General features: G+C 33.7%; 1 protein-coding gene across 2 annotated transcripts in view; it reads right to left on the bottom strand.

Moving 5' to 3' along the window:
• Positions 1–20,006, bottom strand: part of SS18 (SS18 subunit of BAF chromatin remodeling complex) — a 66,240-nt gene that overhangs the window by 6,291 nt on the left and 39,943 nt on the right. Inside the window, exons 6-10 of one of the 2 annotated variants that reach the window (XM_028524994.2) lie at positions 18,725–18,892; positions 18,014–18,118; positions 15,131–15,223; positions 14,296–14,418; positions 11,440–11,573 (exon numbers count right to left, since the gene is read on the bottom strand). In XM_028524994.2, the coding sequence (XP_028380795.1) occupies positions 11,440–11,573; positions 14,296–14,418; positions 15,131–15,223; positions 18,014–18,118; positions 18,725–18,892 (623 nt within the window). The remainder of the gene's footprint in view (positions 1–11,439; positions 11,574–14,295; positions 14,419–15,130; positions 15,224–18,013; positions 18,119–18,724; positions 18,893–20,006) is intronic. The other variant, XM_028524995.2, reaches the window with a different exon arrangement.

Raw genomic sequence — 20,006 nt, 5'->3', positions numbered from 1 at the left:
AACATTGGAGGAGAAGAATGAAGTTGGAGGGCTGACACCAGCCAAGCTCACGACTTACTATAAAGCTACAGCAATCAAGACAGCATGGTATTGGTGAAAGAACAGACAAATAGAGCAATAGAACAGAACAGAGAGCCCAGAAACAGACCCCCATAAATATAATCAACTGATCTTCAACAGATAACACTAAAGGCATGACCACTGAAAGAAATTATTGATAAGCTGGACTTCATTAAAATTAAAATTCTCTACTCTGCAAAGGATGTGGCAGGAGAATGAGAAGACAAGGCAGGAAGACAATGCAGTATTTTGAAAAGACACATCTGAAAAAGAACTGTTACCCAAAAGATACAAAAAAGCCTTAAAACTCAACTACATGAAAACAAATAGCCCAATTAAAAAATCAACCAAAGACCTTGACAACTTACCAAACAAGACAGAAAGACGGTAAATAAGCATATGAAAAGATTTCCACATCATGTATCATTAGAGAAATGCAAATTAAAGTAAGATACCACTGCAAATCTCTTAGAATGAGTAAAATCCTGAACACTGACAACATCAAATGCTGACAAGGATGTAGAGTGACAGATCACTTATTGCTGGAGAGAATGCAAAATGGTATAACCAACTATGAAACACAGTTTGGTGTTTCTCACAAAACTAAACAAATTCTTACCATAAAACTCAGCAATTGTGCTTCTTGCAATTTATCCAAGTGACTTGAAAATTTATGCCCACACTAAAGCTTATATAGCAGCTTTATTCATAATTGTCAAAACTTTGAAGGAACAAAAATGTCTTTCAATAAATGAATGGTTAAACAAACTGTGATACATCCAGTCAATGGAATATTACTCAGTGGTAAAAAGAAATCCACTGTCAACCATAAAAAAGACCTCAAACACGTATTTTTAAGTAAAAAGCCAATCTGAAGCGGCTATATATGATATGATTCCAAGTGCATGACATTCTGGAAAAAAGCAAAAATATTGAGACAGTAAAAAGATCAGTGATATCCAGAAACTAGAGAAATAAACAGGAAGAATACAGAAGATTTTTAAGGCAATTAAACTATTCTGTTCAGCCGAGGAATCAAATGCAAATACATGCAAGGAAAACATCCAAGTATGAGAGAAGAAACTGCCAAAAGGATTAGAGGAAGTAAACCAGGCACTCACATAGGAACAGAAATAGTATTTATTCCACTACCCAAAGTAAAAAACTTCATAATTCTAGGGCATGGTGTGGGGTCTAACTTTTGTAGTGGGAATACTGAGGCCAGTAATATATGCTGCCCTGGTCCTGCCTTACAAATCTTAAAAGCAACCCCCAATAGATCAAGCTGTTTCTCAACGACTTAAATGCATCTCAAAACAAAGCTGAGGAATATTTCTAAAAATACAAATAGACCCATCACCCAACAAAGTAAAATTCATATTCATACTGTCTGGCATCTAATCAAAGATTATCATGCATACAAAAGATGAGGAAAATATGACTAAATAAAAAGAAAATCAAAACTGACCCAGATGTTAGAATTAACAGAAAGGATATCAGAAGTTATCATACTTGTATCCCATATGCTCAGAATTTAGGCAGAAACATGGAAGATATTAAAAAGACCTAAATCAAACTTCTAAAGATAAAACAAACATGCCTTAGATAAAAAACCACCAGGGAACTGATTAAAAGCAGTTTAGACAACAAACAAGAAAGATTAGTGAACTTCAAGACACAGCAACAGAAACTACACAAAATGAAACAGAAAGAAAGAAAAAAAATTTTTAAATCAAAATAGAGGATCACTGAAATATGGCACAACTTTAGGCAGACAAATATATATGTAATTATAGTCTGGAGAGGAGAGGCATACAGGGATAAAGGTAGGAAAAATAATGGATCAGAATTTTTCCAAATTTGATGAAAATGATAAAGCCACAAATCCAGAAAGCTATACAATGCCAAGCAAAAGAGAAACAAAAAAAAAACTATACCAAGACATCTTTAATCAAATTCCTGAACAAAATTTGAGCAAGAGCAATTTGTTTTCAGTCAAAAAATTTGACAAAGAGAAAGTCTTAAAAGCAGCCAGAGGGGGAAAAAATTAACTAGCAGAGGAGAAAAAAAAGGTGACAGCAGATGTTTTCTTAGAAATCATGTAAGTGGAAAAACAGTAGAACCATATCTTTAATGTACTGAAAGAAAAAAAAAAACTGTCCATCTAAAATTCTATACCCAGGAAAAATATCTTTCAAAAATAAGAAAATGAACACCTTTTAGGGGATATAAAAGCTGACAGAATTTATGACCAGGAGACATATATTATAAGAAATGTAAGTTCATGTCCTTTAGACAAAAGAAAATAATACCAGGTGGAAATATGAATCTACACATAAAAATTAAGAACACTTGAGATAGTAATAACATGAGTAAATTTTTTATTTAAAATATCTTTAAAGAATAATGGGTTTTCTTAAACATAATAAATCCCATATATTATGAGGTTTATAACATGTAGAAGTATGTATGTGGTACAACATAACATAGCAGTGAAGAGAACGAAATGAAAGTAAACTATTATACTATATATAAAGCAGTGTAATATTACTTAAGCATTTTGATGCAATCTATAACATAGATGAACCTTGAAAACATTAAACTAAGTGAAAGAATCCAGTCACAAAACACCACATACTGCATGATTTCATTGATCTTAAACAACCAGAATAGAAAAATCCATAGAGACAGAAAGTAAACTATCTGTTCCCAATGGCTGGGTATTTGGAAAGAAAGAAATATACTTTTAAAAAAATCCCAATGAATGGTAAATTTTAGAAAAGAGAGTTCAATGCTATGTGAATTATATGTCAATAAAGATGATTTTTTTTCAGAAACAATAAAGAAATAATTCAAAATAACAGAAGAAAGGGGAAGGAGAATGAAGAGCAGGTGGGACAAACAGAAAAAGATAGCAAGACGACAGATGATAGCTTTAACTACATCCAGAATCACATTAAACATAATACTCAAAACACTCTATTAAAGGCAGAGACTCTCCAAACTGTTGAACAAAGCCAAGACCTAACTATATGCTGCCTACATAAAATACAATTTAAACATAAAAACATGAACATGTTAAAAAATAAAAGGATAAAAATATTTAACACTAATCAAAACAAAGCTAGTGGCTATATTAATATTATATAAACAGATTTCAGAGCAAATAGTACTACCAGGGATAAAGAAGGCTAATTCAAAATGGTAAAGGAGTAAATTCATTAAGACATAAAAATCATAAAAATGTATAAACCATAAAAACATAAAATTAAAATACACAGAGCAAATAGGAATAAAACTGCAAAGAAAAATAGACAAATGCACAATTATAGTCACATTTAATATCCATTAACAGAACAGCAAAACAATCACTAAGACACAGGAGACTTGAACAACACTAGCAACCAAACTCACCTAATCAATACTCATTCAACACCCTTGTAGACTATACTCTGGGGTGAAAAAAGTCTGAATAATGAAGAATTTCTTCATTATTCACTGAATAGTGAAGAATTTAAGACATGCCAAGTATATAGTATAATGATGGAACTAAATCAGAAATCAGTAACAGAAAAATAACTAAGTAACACACTTCCAAATAACTCATGGGTCAAAGAAGAAATCAAAAGCAAAATCAGAAAATACTTTGAAGTGACTGAAAATAAAAACACAATAGAAAAATTTGTGGGATGCAGCTTACGAAGTACTTAGAGGGTAATTTATAGCAGCAAAAAACACCTATATGAGGAAGTAAGACAGTTCTTTAATCAATGGCACTTCAATTCTTACCTTAAGAAACTAGAAAGAGAAGAACAAGTGAAACCAAAGCAAGCAGAAGAATAAAGATCGACCAGCACAGATCTATCAAACAGACAGCAACAACAAATGGGGGCAGGGTGTAGGGCGAAATCAGTGAAACCAAAAGCTGGCTTTTTGATATCAATAAAGTTGCTAAAAACCTGTAGCCATTTTAATCAGCAAAAAAATGAGAAGACACAAATTACCAATGTCAGAAATGAAAGTGATATCACTATTGATCTCACAGATACTAAAGAACTATAAATTATTCACCAACACAGATGAAATGAATAAATCCCTTGAAAAAATATAAATGTTTAGTCAAAGAAATAGGTAACATGCATACTCTGTATGTATTAATATAAATTTGTAATTAAAATCCTTCCCACAAATAAAACTCTAAGCCTAGATAACTTCATTGGTGAAGTATACTAAACATTTTAGAAAGAACAATGCCAACTTTACACAAAATCCTTCCAGAAAATTGAGGAGAGACGAATTGTTCCCAACTCGCTTTATAAAGCCAGTGTTATTTTGATATCAAAACAAAAGACATTAAAAGAAAGGAGAACTAGAGCCCAATATTCCTCAAGAAAATAGAAGCAAAATTCTTTACAAAGTATTAGCTGATCACATCCAATGATATCTAAAAAGCATAAATACACCATGACCAAGTGGAATTTATCCTATGTATGCAAGGTTGATTTAAAATATGAAAATTATACAATATAACATAACATACCAACAAATTAAAAAAAGGAAAACTATCATTCTTAATAATAGCTAAGGAAAACATCAGTTGACAAAATTCAATGTTCATTATGACAAAAATTCTCAGCAAACTAGGAATACAGGCAACAACCTCTGCCTGATAAAGGACATCTACAAAAACCCTACATCTTATGAAAGGTGTAGTGGCTGGTGGCTTTCCCCCTAAGATCAGGAACAAGGTAATTGTCCACTCTTGCACATGTATCCACTCTCACTATTTCTATCCAGTACTGGATAGGAGGTTCTAGTGATGGTGAAGGGTGGCAGGGATAGAAGTGGGGGCAAGGGAAAGCATTCAGATCGGAAAAGGAGAAGACTGTCTTTATCACAGACATGATTTCTATGTAGAAATTCCAATGGAATCTACAAAAAAGCTACTAGAAATAATAAGTGAGATTAGTAATGTTACAGTTTAAATCATTATACAAAAATAAATTATATTTGTACATAACTAGCAACTAACAAACAGAAATTAATTTTTTTTAAATCTACAATAGTATCGAAAAATACAAAACACTTAGGGATAAATCTGACAAAAGCTGTCTTTTTAACACCTGTATAGTGAAAACTACATATTACTTCTGAAAAAATATCATTTCTTCCCAATCTGATCTGCAGATTCAAGGCAATTCCAATCAAAACCTCAGTAGACTTTTTTGTAGAAACCTGGAAGCCAATTCTAAAATACATATGGAAATGAAAAGGACCTAAAATGCCAAAACAATACTGAAAAAGAATAAAGTTGAAAGACTAACAATACCTGATTTGAAGGCTTACTATAAAACTGTAGTAATAAAGACACCATGAAGGTAGATAAATTGATGAGTTTAACAGCATAGACTCCAGAAATTGACATTTTTATAGGTAACTGATTTAGCAAAGGCTGAAAAACAATTCACTAGAGAAAGATTAATCTTCTCAAAAAATGGTGATGAGAAAATTTGCTATGCATTTGAAAGAAAATAAAACATACATACTTCAATTTATACTTCACACTATATACAAAAAAATTAACTCAAAATGGATCACAGACTTAAATGTAAATCTTCGTGACCTTGGGTTAGGTAAAAATTTCTTACATTATTATACTAAAAGCACAAACCATAAAAGAAAAACTTGATAAACTAGAGTTCAACAAACTTTTAAAGTTCCTCTCTTTGAAAGACACTGTCAAGAAAATTAAAAAGCAAGACACAGGTTTGATTTAAAAAATTGTAAATTATATCTGATAAAGAACTTGTATCTAGAACATATGACCTCAATATTAAACAGTAAAAAAAAAAATAGCCAAATTTTAAAATGAATAAAAGATTTGAATAGTCATTTCAGAGATGATGCTACAGATTGGAAAATAGCCTGATAAGAAGATGGTCAACATCACCGGTCCTTAGACATGCAAAATGAAAGCACAATGATATATGATTATACATATATGTACTAGAACAGGTCAAAAGAAAAGAACTGACCATATCGAGTGTTGCTAAGGATGGGGAGAACTGAAACACTCCCACACTACTGGTGGGAATGTAAAGTGGTACAATCATGTTAGAAAACAGTCTGGCAGCTTCTTAACAAGTTCAACATATGCTTATCACACAGTCCCAACATTCCACTAGTAGGTATTTATCCAAGCAAAATGAAAGTCCACACAAAGATTTATACACATATATATGTTCACAGCACTGAATCTGTCAGAGCCCCAAAATAGAAACCCAAGCTTCTATTTATAGTTCAAAAGATAAAGAAATTGTGGTATATCCATATGATGGAATACAACACTAAAGAGGAATTATTGGTACATACAGTAAGAGCAAACATCAAAATAATTATGCTGAATTAAAGACCAAAAAACAAACCAAAAAACCACTTACTATATGATTCAATTTACATAAAATTCTGAAAAATGTTAACTAATCTATAGTGAAAGACAGATTAGTGGTCATCAAGGAAAACTTTGGTGGTGAGGGGAAGAATTTCAAAGGGGCACAAAAACGTTTGGGAATGAAGAGTATTTCATTATTTTGATTTTGATGGTGGCTTCATGAGTATATATATATATACATGTCGAAATATATCAAACAGTACATTTTTAATATATTCAGTTTACTGTATGTCAATTATACTTTAATAAAGCTATTTAAATATACCAAGAAGCGTAAGAAAAAGGGGTAAGGCAATTAAGCGTGTTACTATTTTAGATAGATAAATACTGAAGGACTCCTTGATATTATGATATAGTGACCTACCAGAGCAGAGATGTGAAGAAAGTGAGGAAGCAAGTTTTGCAGGTGCGGGGAAGAGTTTTTAGAGGGAGCAGAAAACATGAAGGTAGTGAGACAGAAAGACTCTTGTACGCATGCTCGTGTTACTGAAGTGGAGTGAGTGCAGGCAGTGAACAGGAGAGATATGAACAGAGGTAAGGTGGGGCAAGGAGGTGAGGACACAAGTTACGCAGGCCTCACAGGCCATTATAAAGTCTGGACTTTACTCTGAGTGAGACTGAAGTTACCACAGGGTTTCCAGCAGAGGGGTGGCATAATCTGACCAATGCTTTTAACAAATCACTCTAGGTCCTACGTAGAGCATATCCTGCAGGATAAAAACAGGAAGATACTACTACAATAGGCCAGGTAAGTGATAGTTGTGACTCTGATTTGAGTGAGAGCAGGAGGTTATAAAAAGAAGGAATTAAGAAGTACAAATTGGTAGTTACAAAATAGTCACAGAGGTATAAAGTACAACACAGGCAATACAGTGAAAAATATCATAAAAACAAGGTATGTGCCAGGTGAGTACTTGAAATACCATAGGATATGATTGTCTAACTACTTCACTGTACATCTGAAACTAATATAAAGTAATACTGAATGTAAATTGTAATTGAAAAATAAAATTTAAAAAAATGAGTAGATATTAGATATATATTTTATCCTCACCAGAGGATATGCTTATCAATTTCAGAGAGAGGAAAAGGGAGAGGGAGAGGAACAGCAATGGGAGAGAAAAACACTGGTCAGTTGCCTCTTGTACACACCCTGACCCAAGACCAAACCTGCAACCTAAGCATGTGCTGTGACCAGGAATCAACCCACAACCTTTCAGTTTAGTCACTCTAACCAACCCAGCCACACAGGCCAGGGTGATACTGTATATGTTTTGAAGGTAGAGATGAGATTTGCCGTTTGACAAAATGTATGATTTGCAAAAAAAGGAGGGAGTCAAGGATTACTCAGGTTTTTAGCCTGAAAAACTGGAAGAATAGATCTGCTGTTTACTGAGATGAGAGTGATGGAGAAATAGCAGTCCCCTAACAAGCCTTTCTTTCTTAATTTTCTCCCGTTTTTAATTCATCCTGCACATTGCTACACGATTCATTTCCCTAAACCATTACCATAATTATATTACTGTTCAGTCTAACAATCCATATTGGTTTTCCATTGTCTTAACCATCTTGAAGAGGTAAACCACTTTCCCTAAAATAAACCAATAGGTGTTTGGGTTGAGGGCTACATATGAGGTGAAACACAAAACCAATGTGGAGAGACTACTGACACAGAGTAGCTAAGGTGGTCCCCACCTCATAGCCTTTTCTCATGGGGAAGCAGACATGGCTGGCAATTACATAAATGTCACTGGTCTTTATCTACAGTATAGTCCCAACTCCCTAAGAACATTAGGGGTAGAATAATCATGATGACCAAAGAAGTATAATTAAACCTTGAACAATATGGGGGTTGGGGCACTACCCTCCTGCACAGTCAAAAATCCATATGTAACTACAGTTAGCAAGCTCACAATTATTAACAACCACATCTAAAACAAAAACAAAAACAAACTAAGCAAACAACTAGAACAGGAACAGAACCACAGAAATGGAGATCACATGGAGGGTTATCATCAGGGGAGTGGAAGGGGGAAAGAGAGGGAAAAGGTACAGAGAATAAGTAGCATAGATGGTAGGTAGAAAACAGACAGGGTGGGGTAAGAATAGTAAGGGAAATGTGTCACTTATATATATGACACATGGACATGAACTAAAGGGGGGGAATGTGGGTGGGAGGGGAGTGCAGGGTAGAGGGGAGTGAAGGGGGCAATAAGATAACTGTAATAGCATAATCAATAAAATATATTAAAAAAAAAAACAACTATAGTTAGCCTTCTGCACAGGCTGGTTCCCAACTGTGGAGTTCAAGACAGGTTTCAACTGTGTGGCTCAACTGAACTGCGGTAACTAGGAAAAATTCCACTTATAACTGGGTCCATGTAGTTTAAATCCATGTTGTTCAAGGGTAGCTGTATATCATATATTTATCATATATCAAACATAATATTATATGTAATATTTACCAAGGGCCTACTACGGCTTGGAAGTCTTCCTGATCTACCCCAATTTATCTCTCCAGTTTGGCCTCTTCCTCCCTATGCTTCTGCTTTACGGAATCACACATCTCAACACAGTCCTTTGTCAATTACATGTTTTTTTGGACTAGAATACCCTTCCCTCCCCGCTATGCCTACCTTGCTAATATCTACTCTTCCTTGGGCCCTCGTACTTACATAGTAAGTCCCTCATGCTTACATAATATTTCCCAAGGAACATTTTTTTCTATATCTGGGTTAGGAGCTTCCTTCTACAAAAATCTTACCTTTCCTCATCCAAATACTTCTCATACTATATTATTATGTCATCTGCTTAGTTCTGAACCCCATCTAGACTGAAGTTCACAAAGGCAGAATACAGGTCTATCTTAGTTCCCAATATATTGCAATGTTAGGTACTTGGCATGTAAATGTTGCTCAAGAAAACATTTACTTAATGATGTTAAGTATACAGTATTTAGAAAATGATTGATTTAGAGAGAAAATGGTTAGCTTAGTCCATGACATGCTAAAGTTGAGGAAAATGGCAAGACACCAAAAGAGAAATGCTCTGTACATAGCTAGAAAGATGGAATTGAAGTTGGGTTGAGAATGGTTAGCTAAGGATACTGAAAATAAAAGGGGGACAAACGGGGAGCCCCCCAAAAAGGAATTTATTTATAAAAAATCGTGTATTTATTCTTACATGTTTAAACTTCAGTCACCTTCAAAATACTCTCCATTTGATGCAATACAGCTATCAAGAGTTTTTTTCCACTGCTGAAAATAGTTTTTGAACTCATTGATTTTGATGCATTCTAGTACTTCTGCCATTTTTTTTGTTTCACCTCTTCCAGATCAACAAAACATTTCCCTTTGAGGACTTTTCTCATCCGGGGAAACAAAAAAGTTGCTATAGATGAGAACCAATAAATAGGGAGGGTCATGCCATTTGTGGTCAAAAACTGATGAACACTAAGTGCAGTGTGGGAGGGTGTGCTCGTAAATCAACCATCATGTAATGGGCAAACACGTTGAAAGAGTTTTCAAAAAATTTCACTGAAAACAGCCTCTCCCAACACCACCAGGTGGACACTGATATAGATGGGTTCCTAGAGCACTCACCTAGCAGAAGCCTCTACTACACAGGGCCCGTCCTTCAGAAAATAATTCCATTTTTTTTGGAGGCCCTCCTTGTATAAGACAGGGTAAGTACAGAAAAACACTGAGCCAAGGATTGACAAAATGAAAACAGGAACATGTGTTAAGTGCCAAAGTAAGGTAAAAAAAGATCAAGATAATAGCTCACTTGCTATAGGGACCATGACTCTTTTACTTATCTAGGAACTAATAAAGTATTCAACACACTGAAAATTAATAAAATATTTGTTGAATGGGGGTTTAAATGACCAGAATCTCACTTTTTAAAAAGTTAACTTGTGAATTAGAATGAGCCTAAATGTTACCTGCTTAAGAATCTTGCCCTTAAATACTCACTAGCCAAGACTTATTGTGCTTTAAAAATTTAATAAATCCTCTTCCTAATCCTTTGATTTAGTTCTAGTGTGTTTTTGACAATATTAGTCATCTACACTTAGCCTTTTAGTTTGAGTCTCTTAAGTCTCTTTTATCTTTGTCACTTAAATGGAAAGTGTCAGTAAAAAGAGGCCGAGTGCTTAAAAAACGGTTAGTAACAGAACTGCTCATGCCTCAATTTCTAATTAACACCACATTCCTGAAACCAGATCATCTGGCCCTGAAACGCTAACTTACAAAAAGCAACCTACTTTAGGTAGCTTAAGTGGTGAAAGGACCAGGTTATCCTCACCAGAAAGTCATTAGCAAACCTGAAATTAAACTAAAGAAATAACCAATGTATAAATCACTTCTATTATTATTCAGAGTATGTATGAGATCCACAAAAGTATGACTGTGGCACAGATTATTAAGTTTGAGAAGTTTACTATTGAAAAGAAGGGACCTAAATAAACACTACGTTCAAGAGAATACAGTTGTCTTAGAGATACACACCTCTATATATTTGAAAGTAGAAGGAAAGGTAATAGGAAGAAAGTTTATTAAGACTTGAGATAATGGATATGTTCAGGAAAGAGGCAACAGAGACAGATAATAAGTATGAATTTAGAAAGAAGGAGTATCATTTGGATGTGAAGGAGTACAGTGAGGTGGAAGAGAAAAAGAGATAAAGAGAATAGGAATGAGAATGAAAGAATATGAATGAATGCTAAGACATGTTTTACACATTAGTATAATTATGATCCACTGTGCTAGCATTCTATGAAAAAAAGTTAAAAGTAAATAGGTTTGTGTTGGTTAACTCGTATATTGTGAACGAGAGAAAGGGAAAATAAGCCTTGAAGTAAAAATATTTAACCTAATCAAGAATGTACAAACAATGCAATAATCACACAGTTGGCCAAGTTAACTTACCTGGTCATATCCATAAGGCCTCTGCTGTGGTGGCTGTGGTGGTCCAGGTTGTGTTGGTCTATATCCCCCATACTGCTGACCTTGCCCCTGTGGATAGTTAGGATACTGAGGACCTGGACCACCCTGTGAAGGACCTGCAAAATAATTTACATAAACAAGAGCCCAGATAAAAACATAATTCCCTAAAACTTTAGAGGGGTTTTAAAACTAGACATTATATTTTTATATCAAATCTAAAAAGGATAGCCCCAGCTGGTGTGGCTCAGTGGATTGAGGGCTGGCCTGTGAAGCAAAGGGTCACTGGTTCAATTCCCAATCAGGGCACATGCCTGGGTTGTAGGCCAGGTCCACAGTAAGGGGTGCGCAAGAGGCAACCACACAGTGATATTTCTCTCCTTCCTCTTTCTCCCTCCCTTCCCCTCTTTCTAGAAAGAAATAATAAAATCTAACAAAAATCTTAAAAAACATATTTTTAAAAAAGAAAAGGATAGCTTGGTGTCTTGATTTTCTCAAATGCTTTTTCAAATAAATTCCAAAGGTTATATTAGAGTGAAAATGATGTAAAAATACCACTATGCACCACATACTCTGATTCAGTGTAACTATCGTGCTTTGCATCAACCACTAAAAATTTGTGTTAAAATGAGTAAAAAAGATTCAGAAGTTGTAAGGCAGGTTAACTCCATATTAAGAAAATTCATCTATACCTCTATTAGAAAGTTAACCAGTATAAGCAAGAGATTTAAAAAAAATAAAACAGGTAAGAAGCAGGCTCAAAAACAGTGAGCCAACTTCTGAATAAACTTTGAGAATCAATAATATTTATGGTTGTATGACTCTAGATCTATACCTGCAATCAGCAACAGAACCAAAAAGAATGATTTTACATGTAAATTCTAGATTTATATTTTCAATCACCAAAAAAAATCGTTTCTGTCTACAGTGACAAATATCACAATATTCTCAAACAGAAAATAAAGGCAACTTGACAAGCTACAAGGTAAATGCGGAAAGGCTGATTCTAAGATTACAAGCTGTGTACCAATCACCTTTAATAGTTAACCTATAAAAAAATGAATGATTTCAAATTTCAAAGATGACATTTTTGAAGAGACTAATTTGGCTTACCAAACAAACATGTCTATTTCACAAACTCTATGTTGTCTATTATAAAGCATGCTCTATAAAGCATAAGCTAAAAAGTTTTGATACTTATAAGTGTCTGTCACAGTCATTCAAAACCTGCCATAAAAAACACTGATTGTGGAGTAAAGTGCCAAAAGAGAGCAATAAATTTTTAAGCTTAAATGAATTCCTAGAGTCTATTATTTTACTTACTTAATTATACATTCAATTATTAAAACTCTGAATTTTCTATTCAAAGAAAGTTTGGTAGCTGAAGTCAATGTATAAGCAAAATGGGAACTTCTTTAGGATTCCTGATGTCTAACAAAACCACGTTTAGCTACTTAGATCAAAAATATTTATCTTCCTTTATTTTTTCTTCCTATTAAAATAATTATTTCTCTTAAATCAGTAAGTTTACCTGATTTAGCCATATATTTGTTTCCATGAAAATATAATAAAAACAGAACATTCTACTTATTCAAAGTACAAATATTCACTGGTCATTAAATGTTGTCATTTGAGAAGATCAAGAAAGTCTCTCCGTAAAAACAAGAAATCCATGGAATATTCCTAAAGTCATATCAAAATAAGGAAACAGAACCTAGCGTTTTAGGGAAAATGCCTGACCCCTCGATACTTGACTCAGTTTCAATACCTTTGTTGAAGGCCTAAGAGAATTTTTAGCCTGATCTCAGTTCTTAGATTTGCTATTACAGTAGAGGGGAGGTGTCATAGTAATAGCAGAGCTTAAATCAATGAATAAAAGTAATATGACATTACTGATATAAGAGACCATGTTAGCAAGAGATGATGTCAGATTAACAAACAGCTAATTCCCTTTCATTAAAACCGTATTTTCCTATTTCTAAAATTGTTCTAGTAACCTGAAACTTAACACTGAGACATCAGGTCCTTATATCCAACTCCTTTACCTAATAAAGTTACTTAAAGTCAGATATGCAACTAGAAGATATTTTAGTGAGTATATAATCAGGAAATATGGTTAAACTTCCCCAAACTCTGTAAGATACACAGCTGCAATAAATATACCCCTGTGGATATGTATGCTGCTACCTAGAGAAAGACAAAAAGATTTTCTTTATGCATTCTGAGTAAATCACATTTGTACTTTAAAAATCAGTATTATCTTTCATAGTAACAGTCATTAGTTTTAGAAACAAATTTGCTAATCAGATTATGTAGATATGGTTAATAAACAACCAATTCATCAGTTTTCTAAGAACACAAAAAACTAGTGGCTAGTCATAAATGTCAAATAGGTTCAAGAATTCATATTTCTTGTACTTTACATGACTACAAGGCAAATCTTTGGTCAATGAACCATCTCTAGTTTCTGTTGATTTTAAAATAGATTAATACTTTAAGAACCTTTTTTTAAAAGATTTTACTTATTTATTTTTAGAGAGAGGAAAGGGAAGGAGGAAAGAAACATCGATGTGTGGCTGCCTCTCACGTGCCCCCTACTGGGGACCTGGCCAGCAACCTAGGCATGTGGCCTGGCTGGGAATCAAACGGTGACCCTTTGGTTCCCAGGCTGGCACTTAATCCACTGAGCCACACCAACCAGGGCTACCTAAGAACATTTTAAATAAATGCTAGTAAGAGACTGAGGTAAAACTGTGAGTTTTCAAAAATAATACATATCCACTTCTACATTTCAAAACATTAATCACTTTGTTTGGGAGAAATCAAAATAAAATGCAGTACCGTAGCCCTGCTGCTGTCCTGGATAGCCCTGCTGCCCTGGGTACTGCTGTTGCTGGGGTGGATATCCCTGTTGAGGAGGGGGTCCTTGGTAAGCATCTTGCTGTTGACCATACTGTGAATTTCCTACAGGATAATTGGAGAAGAGTAAAAACAGAAACAAAACAAAACTGAGAAGTTTGCTTAACTTACTTTTTCCTCTAAGATGCATAGCCAACAACACAAGAACAAAATAAAAATGCCATATTGATTTTTAAAACTTAACAAAACAAAGAAAAAACTCAAACCAAACAGAAGGATTTCGGCCAAACAAACTGCAGTTAAAGCCAATTTTGCAAGGTTGAACTGCAGCATTTTCAGCGTCTCTGCCATACGAGCATTACATTTACTGGAACATCACAGTCATAAGATCATGACTATGCTAAATAAAATAAAAAAGACAAAATTAAAGACAGCTACAAGAGCACACACTAGCTACACAAGATCAGCAAGCTGCTTCCTAAAGGCACTATACTTATATGTGAAATTATATTTATGTAAACACACACAAAAAAATTGGATCGGTGGAATTATGTTCAAATAGAAAATTTCCACTGAGGAAAAATTATTTTTAAGTGTTTTAGTCTTTTTATTGTTGTTAGAAATGGCAAGTCATGGTTACACATTTTAAATATTTGTAAGGAAATTATTTTGGTTGTTCTGGGCTCCCTGTAACTTTCAAGACAGCCAGCAACTATTATTCTACAAGAGCTCTGCACGGGTAGAAGTTGTCTTATGCAAGAATTTTCGTTCCTGTAGAAGGGGATATATGTGTATGTGTGTGAAGGTATATAGATACCTCCTTCGTAGTAATGTTGTGAGGAATCCTCATAAGGCCTATCGTAGCCTTGTTCAGGATACGACGGTTGCTGATAACCGTAATCATTATGACCTACATCAATTCGACAAGAGACAGGAAGAAACGTTAATGGCCACTGAGTGAAAACCCTAAATATATTTAAACTTTCAGATAAAACTGAAAAAAAAAGAAAGAAATGGAAATACATGAAAAATAATTTCAACTGCATTAGCCAAATATTTACCAATATGACTGTTTTCATATTGAGATAACGTGCAATTTTCTTAAAGCAAAAAACAGTAGTTTTAGAAACATTACACTTGTCTTAACTCTGATAATCTTCATTGAGGGGGGAAAAAGCCTTATCTTCTATTTTTTGAAGAGAATGAAAGCATTTAGGCCTTTCACATGTAAATAACTTGAATTAAATTAGAATGAACAAAGGGAGCAATTATCATATTTTGTCAAACACCTGTTCTGCTGGTCGCCAATTCCACAGCATATGCTAAACAATGTAAAATATAAAAGAACTCCGTAAGTTTTTTACCCCTGAAAAAAACTGAAACAAATTTTTCATATTTTATTTACTTGAATAAAAATACATGTATCTCAAAATATTTTTAGATGCAAAAATACATTGATTAGTGCTGCCATCCTAGAAGCCTAAGAAAATACCTCCAGGATAATATGGACATACACCTCCATAAAATTAATATTGTATTAAGTGCTAGAGTACACCTTTACTTTTCAGACATGATAAATTTCACCTGCAAGATAACTGGACTTTAATGAGAATCAATACTCTACTCCTTTTAATTGAATTGCACAAAGAAAATGCAAGAAATAACCTTTCAGTTAGCTAAAATCTGAACTACATTTTAATAGAATGTCTAACTAAAGAAGGAGGAATACAGTTATAAATAAATGTTATACTCAGTGCTCTAGTATCCCACTGCTCCCAAACCATCTCACATATATCTACATTAAGGATTAGCAAACCATGGCCTGCAGTCTAAATACAGCCAGTGGCCTGTTTTTGTCAATAAAGTTTTAGTGAAACACAGTTGTGCCCACTTATATCTTCTATGGCTGTTTTCATGCTACAAGATTTCAGCAGCTGAGATCAAGACCATGTGGCAAAGACTAAAATATTTACTCTCTGGCTCTTTATAGAAAAAAAGTCTGCCAATTCCTAATCTACCCATTTACTGGCATAAACATCTAAACATAGTAAGAAAATACCCAATGCTGTCTAAGAAAATTAATTGTTATAAATGGAATATAACTATTCTATGTAAATGTTAGACAAATATATTAATACACACCTATGCAAAATGATACCATTTAAATTTTTAAATCCCAATGTGGTAAGATGAATTATTTATAGAACTTTCAAGTTCTGACATTTACAAAAATAACATCTATTTTGAATAGAAAGATCCTACTTATAAAAATACAAATTTTACATTTCAGGAAATACTCAGAACCAAAATAACAGTATCAAATTCAACTCAATTACTTGAAATGTATTCTAAAAATCAAACCAATCATTTATATTCAACTAACTTCCTAATAAAATTTAATAACCTAGATTTCACCTTTTAAAAATATAGTCTATAAACTTACTTAATATAATGTCTACACATGAAAAAAAGAACACAGCACTTAATAATTTAGGTCAAGAAAACCTAATGTTAAAAAAGAATACTAATAAGTCATTTTCTAACAAGAATTATCCACACATATCATCACTATCAGTAACAAACATTTATTATAGGCAAAATTCTACAGGTGAGTGTTTGTTCTGCCTCATGGCAAAGCCCCTGCAACACAACTATGTCCTTATACCGATGCACCTTCATGCTCTATACACTGATGAAAAATGGCAGGCAAAATGATTTTTTAAAAACACCAAATTATACCTTCTTTCTAGCTTACACTAGCTTCCAAAGTCTTAGTTTCCCCTTGTTTCTCTTCTTTAAGTAGTTCACCTTAAATACACCATGGGAGCTTACTACATAAATGAAGACTCTAGCAAATCCTTTCATAAAAAGACAAATTATTTTGTGAGGTGACTAACCACCTCTAATTTATCAGTTTTATATGTCTGAATTATTTTTTCTCCACCATTGTATTATAAATTTTTCAAACATACAGAAAAACTGAAAAAACAGGACCATACAGTGATAGTCGCCTTGGATGCCTGGATTGCTACTAAGTGCAACTCATTTTTCTTTACTAACCACTTTTTTACATGCCACCTTCCTACTAAAAAAAAAAAAATTCCACTAAACAACTAAAATTGAAATGTTTTTTCCAAATGCCTTTCCTAGTCTACTAACTCTATATACAACTATATTATGAATATAATTTAGCCTCCAAAATTTTTCACAAATGCAAATGCTAATGTACAAAACCATAGTTCTTTAAGAAGTATGCAACATTAACTAAAATAATAAAACATACAAAAAAACTTGAGAAATTCTATGTATTTATACAATACATAAAAGTAAACCAATAGGTGAACTTTACAGTGTGTGAATTATCTCAATAAAGCTGTTATTTAAAAAAGTAAATCAGTAACATTGGCTTTGATTGAAATGAACAATTCTAAACATAATAGCATCCTCTTTTATAGAAGAAAAGATTCCAACTACAGAACAGGATCCCTGATGGTATTAATATGGAATATCTAAATAAAATATACTTCAAAATAGATTATATACTAATGCTATCACTGATGCTTTAGATTATTAAGGTATTCCAAATTTAGTAGAAATGTATTGGTGGTTTCTTCATCCACAATAAAATGGTTTGAATAGCTGTCTACATGAATATTGGGCAGGGACAGAAAATAGGAAAGTTAACATTAGGAGAGATTACCATCAGGGTAATATTGCTGGTTCATGCCTTCTGGAGGACCTTGTCCACCATGACTGTATTGGTCCCCATAATAGTCTTCCTGGCCTGAGTACTGCTGGGGTGGGCCTGAAAAACCACAACCAGTCGAGATGTAAGCAATTTGTTCACTAGGTTATCAAAGGTTTTCTTTCTATCTGAGGTTATGAGAGATTACTTCTCAGCTATTAGATTCCTCTCTCATGCTTTGGCATTTCATATACTTTTAACTATTCTTATACAAACATACATAAACACACAGCCAACACCAAACAATTTCACAAAAATTAATGTTAAGACCATACAGGCAATATCAAACAATACCAACTCAAAAACAAAACAAAACACTAACTTCGTAAAAAGAGGGTAAAACTAGTAGAATAATTTCCTTTTTATTTTGATTTAGAGCAGTTCAAAATAAATTCGGGTTTGTTTCTGACCATCTATTTAGTACCTTCTCAAAAATAAAACAGTACTTCCTGCTACAAATTAGCTTTTGCTATAAAATTTTATGGCGTAACCTTTTCTCAGAAAAAGAAAAAAAGAGAGCTGAATACCAAGAAGTTCCTACCCAATATGTGACCCTTTGTACCTACTATATCCACTACCATTCAGGGAAAAAATATATATAAAATAGAAAGCCTTCCCACTACTGTTATTTATATTAAGCAGGAAATTTTCCAAATGGAACTTTACCCTGTTGAGGTGGTCTATAAGGAGGAATCTGTCTCTGACCCATCATATGATTGCCTTGGTTAACTTGACCCATCATGCCCATTGGTGGCTGCTGGCCTTGGTAATGCTGCCCACCTCCCTGTGGCATATTGTACTGTTGAGAAGGAGGCTGCTGATGCATCATTGGACCTGAAAAGAGACAAAGCATTATGCAAATGATTTTTTTTACACATAATGTTTAACATGTTAAGAGAAATACAAAACTCTTTCAGTATCCTATAACCCCCAAATACATAACTTATTATAATAAAACTGACTTTAATAAAAGCACATCTTTGAATTAAAGTCCCTATGTCTAAAATAATATGCAAACAAGGGAAAACAACCAATCCACGGTAGCTGATCTGAAATTCACTGGAGGGGTAGCTAGTAATTTTTTTAAAAAAATAAAGTAGATACAACATATGAACATTCTGAATGTATTTTTTACTCTGTACTATGTAATAACTATGAATGTTAACCCACCTAGAAAAGACAGAACCCTTATGCTATGCAAAAAAATACACCGAAACAAAGTAAACTTCTCAAAATCACACAGCAAATCAGTAGTCAAACCAAGAGAAAGAACTCTAACTTCTGGATATCCATTTTTTACCCTTTTTCAGTGCTACTCATTACATAATAGTAGATAGGGAAGCTATGCAAACATTCCCTTTTCCAACTATAAAATTTATAAACTACAAAAGTCTTTTTGTAATCAAAGGGCTGTAGTATACCTTAGTTAAGTTCTAACATGTACACAATCAAAAACACCTAGGTAGACAACTGCAATAAGCCACAGACTCAGAAGTCAGAACTACATGTAGTTTCCAAAAGTGAGCAATACTGAATAGCCGAAGTACCACCACTGTAGTACCCCACTGGCCAATAGTAAAAATATATCACACGAAGTAATCAACAAAAGTTCTGTGTACCTTCTAACAATATAAGCGGCTCCTCAAATGTTCACTGGGCCAAGTGATGGCATGCGGAGTTCATCATTCTGCCATTATAACCATTACTGTCTCAGAAGTATGCATGAGTTATCCCCCAGATTACAGTACTTAAATACCTACATGCTCCTCTTTAGTAAAAGGGGACAGTTTAGGAAGGCAAAGGACGTGAGAGCCTAGAAGAGTTTTACAGTCAAAATTACCCACATAAGCCAAAAGCTCGTTTTAATTATTTAAATAAAATTTTAAAACAAAGCATACAACTGATCTACAGTAGCAGCAACAATGTAAGCAAAAATAACTCAACTGTG

This window comes from Phyllostomus discolor, chromosome 9, assembly GCF_004126475.2.
Source record: "Phyllostomus discolor isolate MPI-MPIP mPhyDis1 chromosome 9, mPhyDis1.pri.v3, whole genome shotgun sequence".
Classification (NCBI taxonomy): Eukaryota; Metazoa; Chordata; class Mammalia; order Chiroptera; family Phyllostomidae; genus Phyllostomus; species Phyllostomus discolor.
Note: the sequence above shows the minus strand (reverse complement) of the source record. Positions and strands in the feature narration are given on the sequence as shown.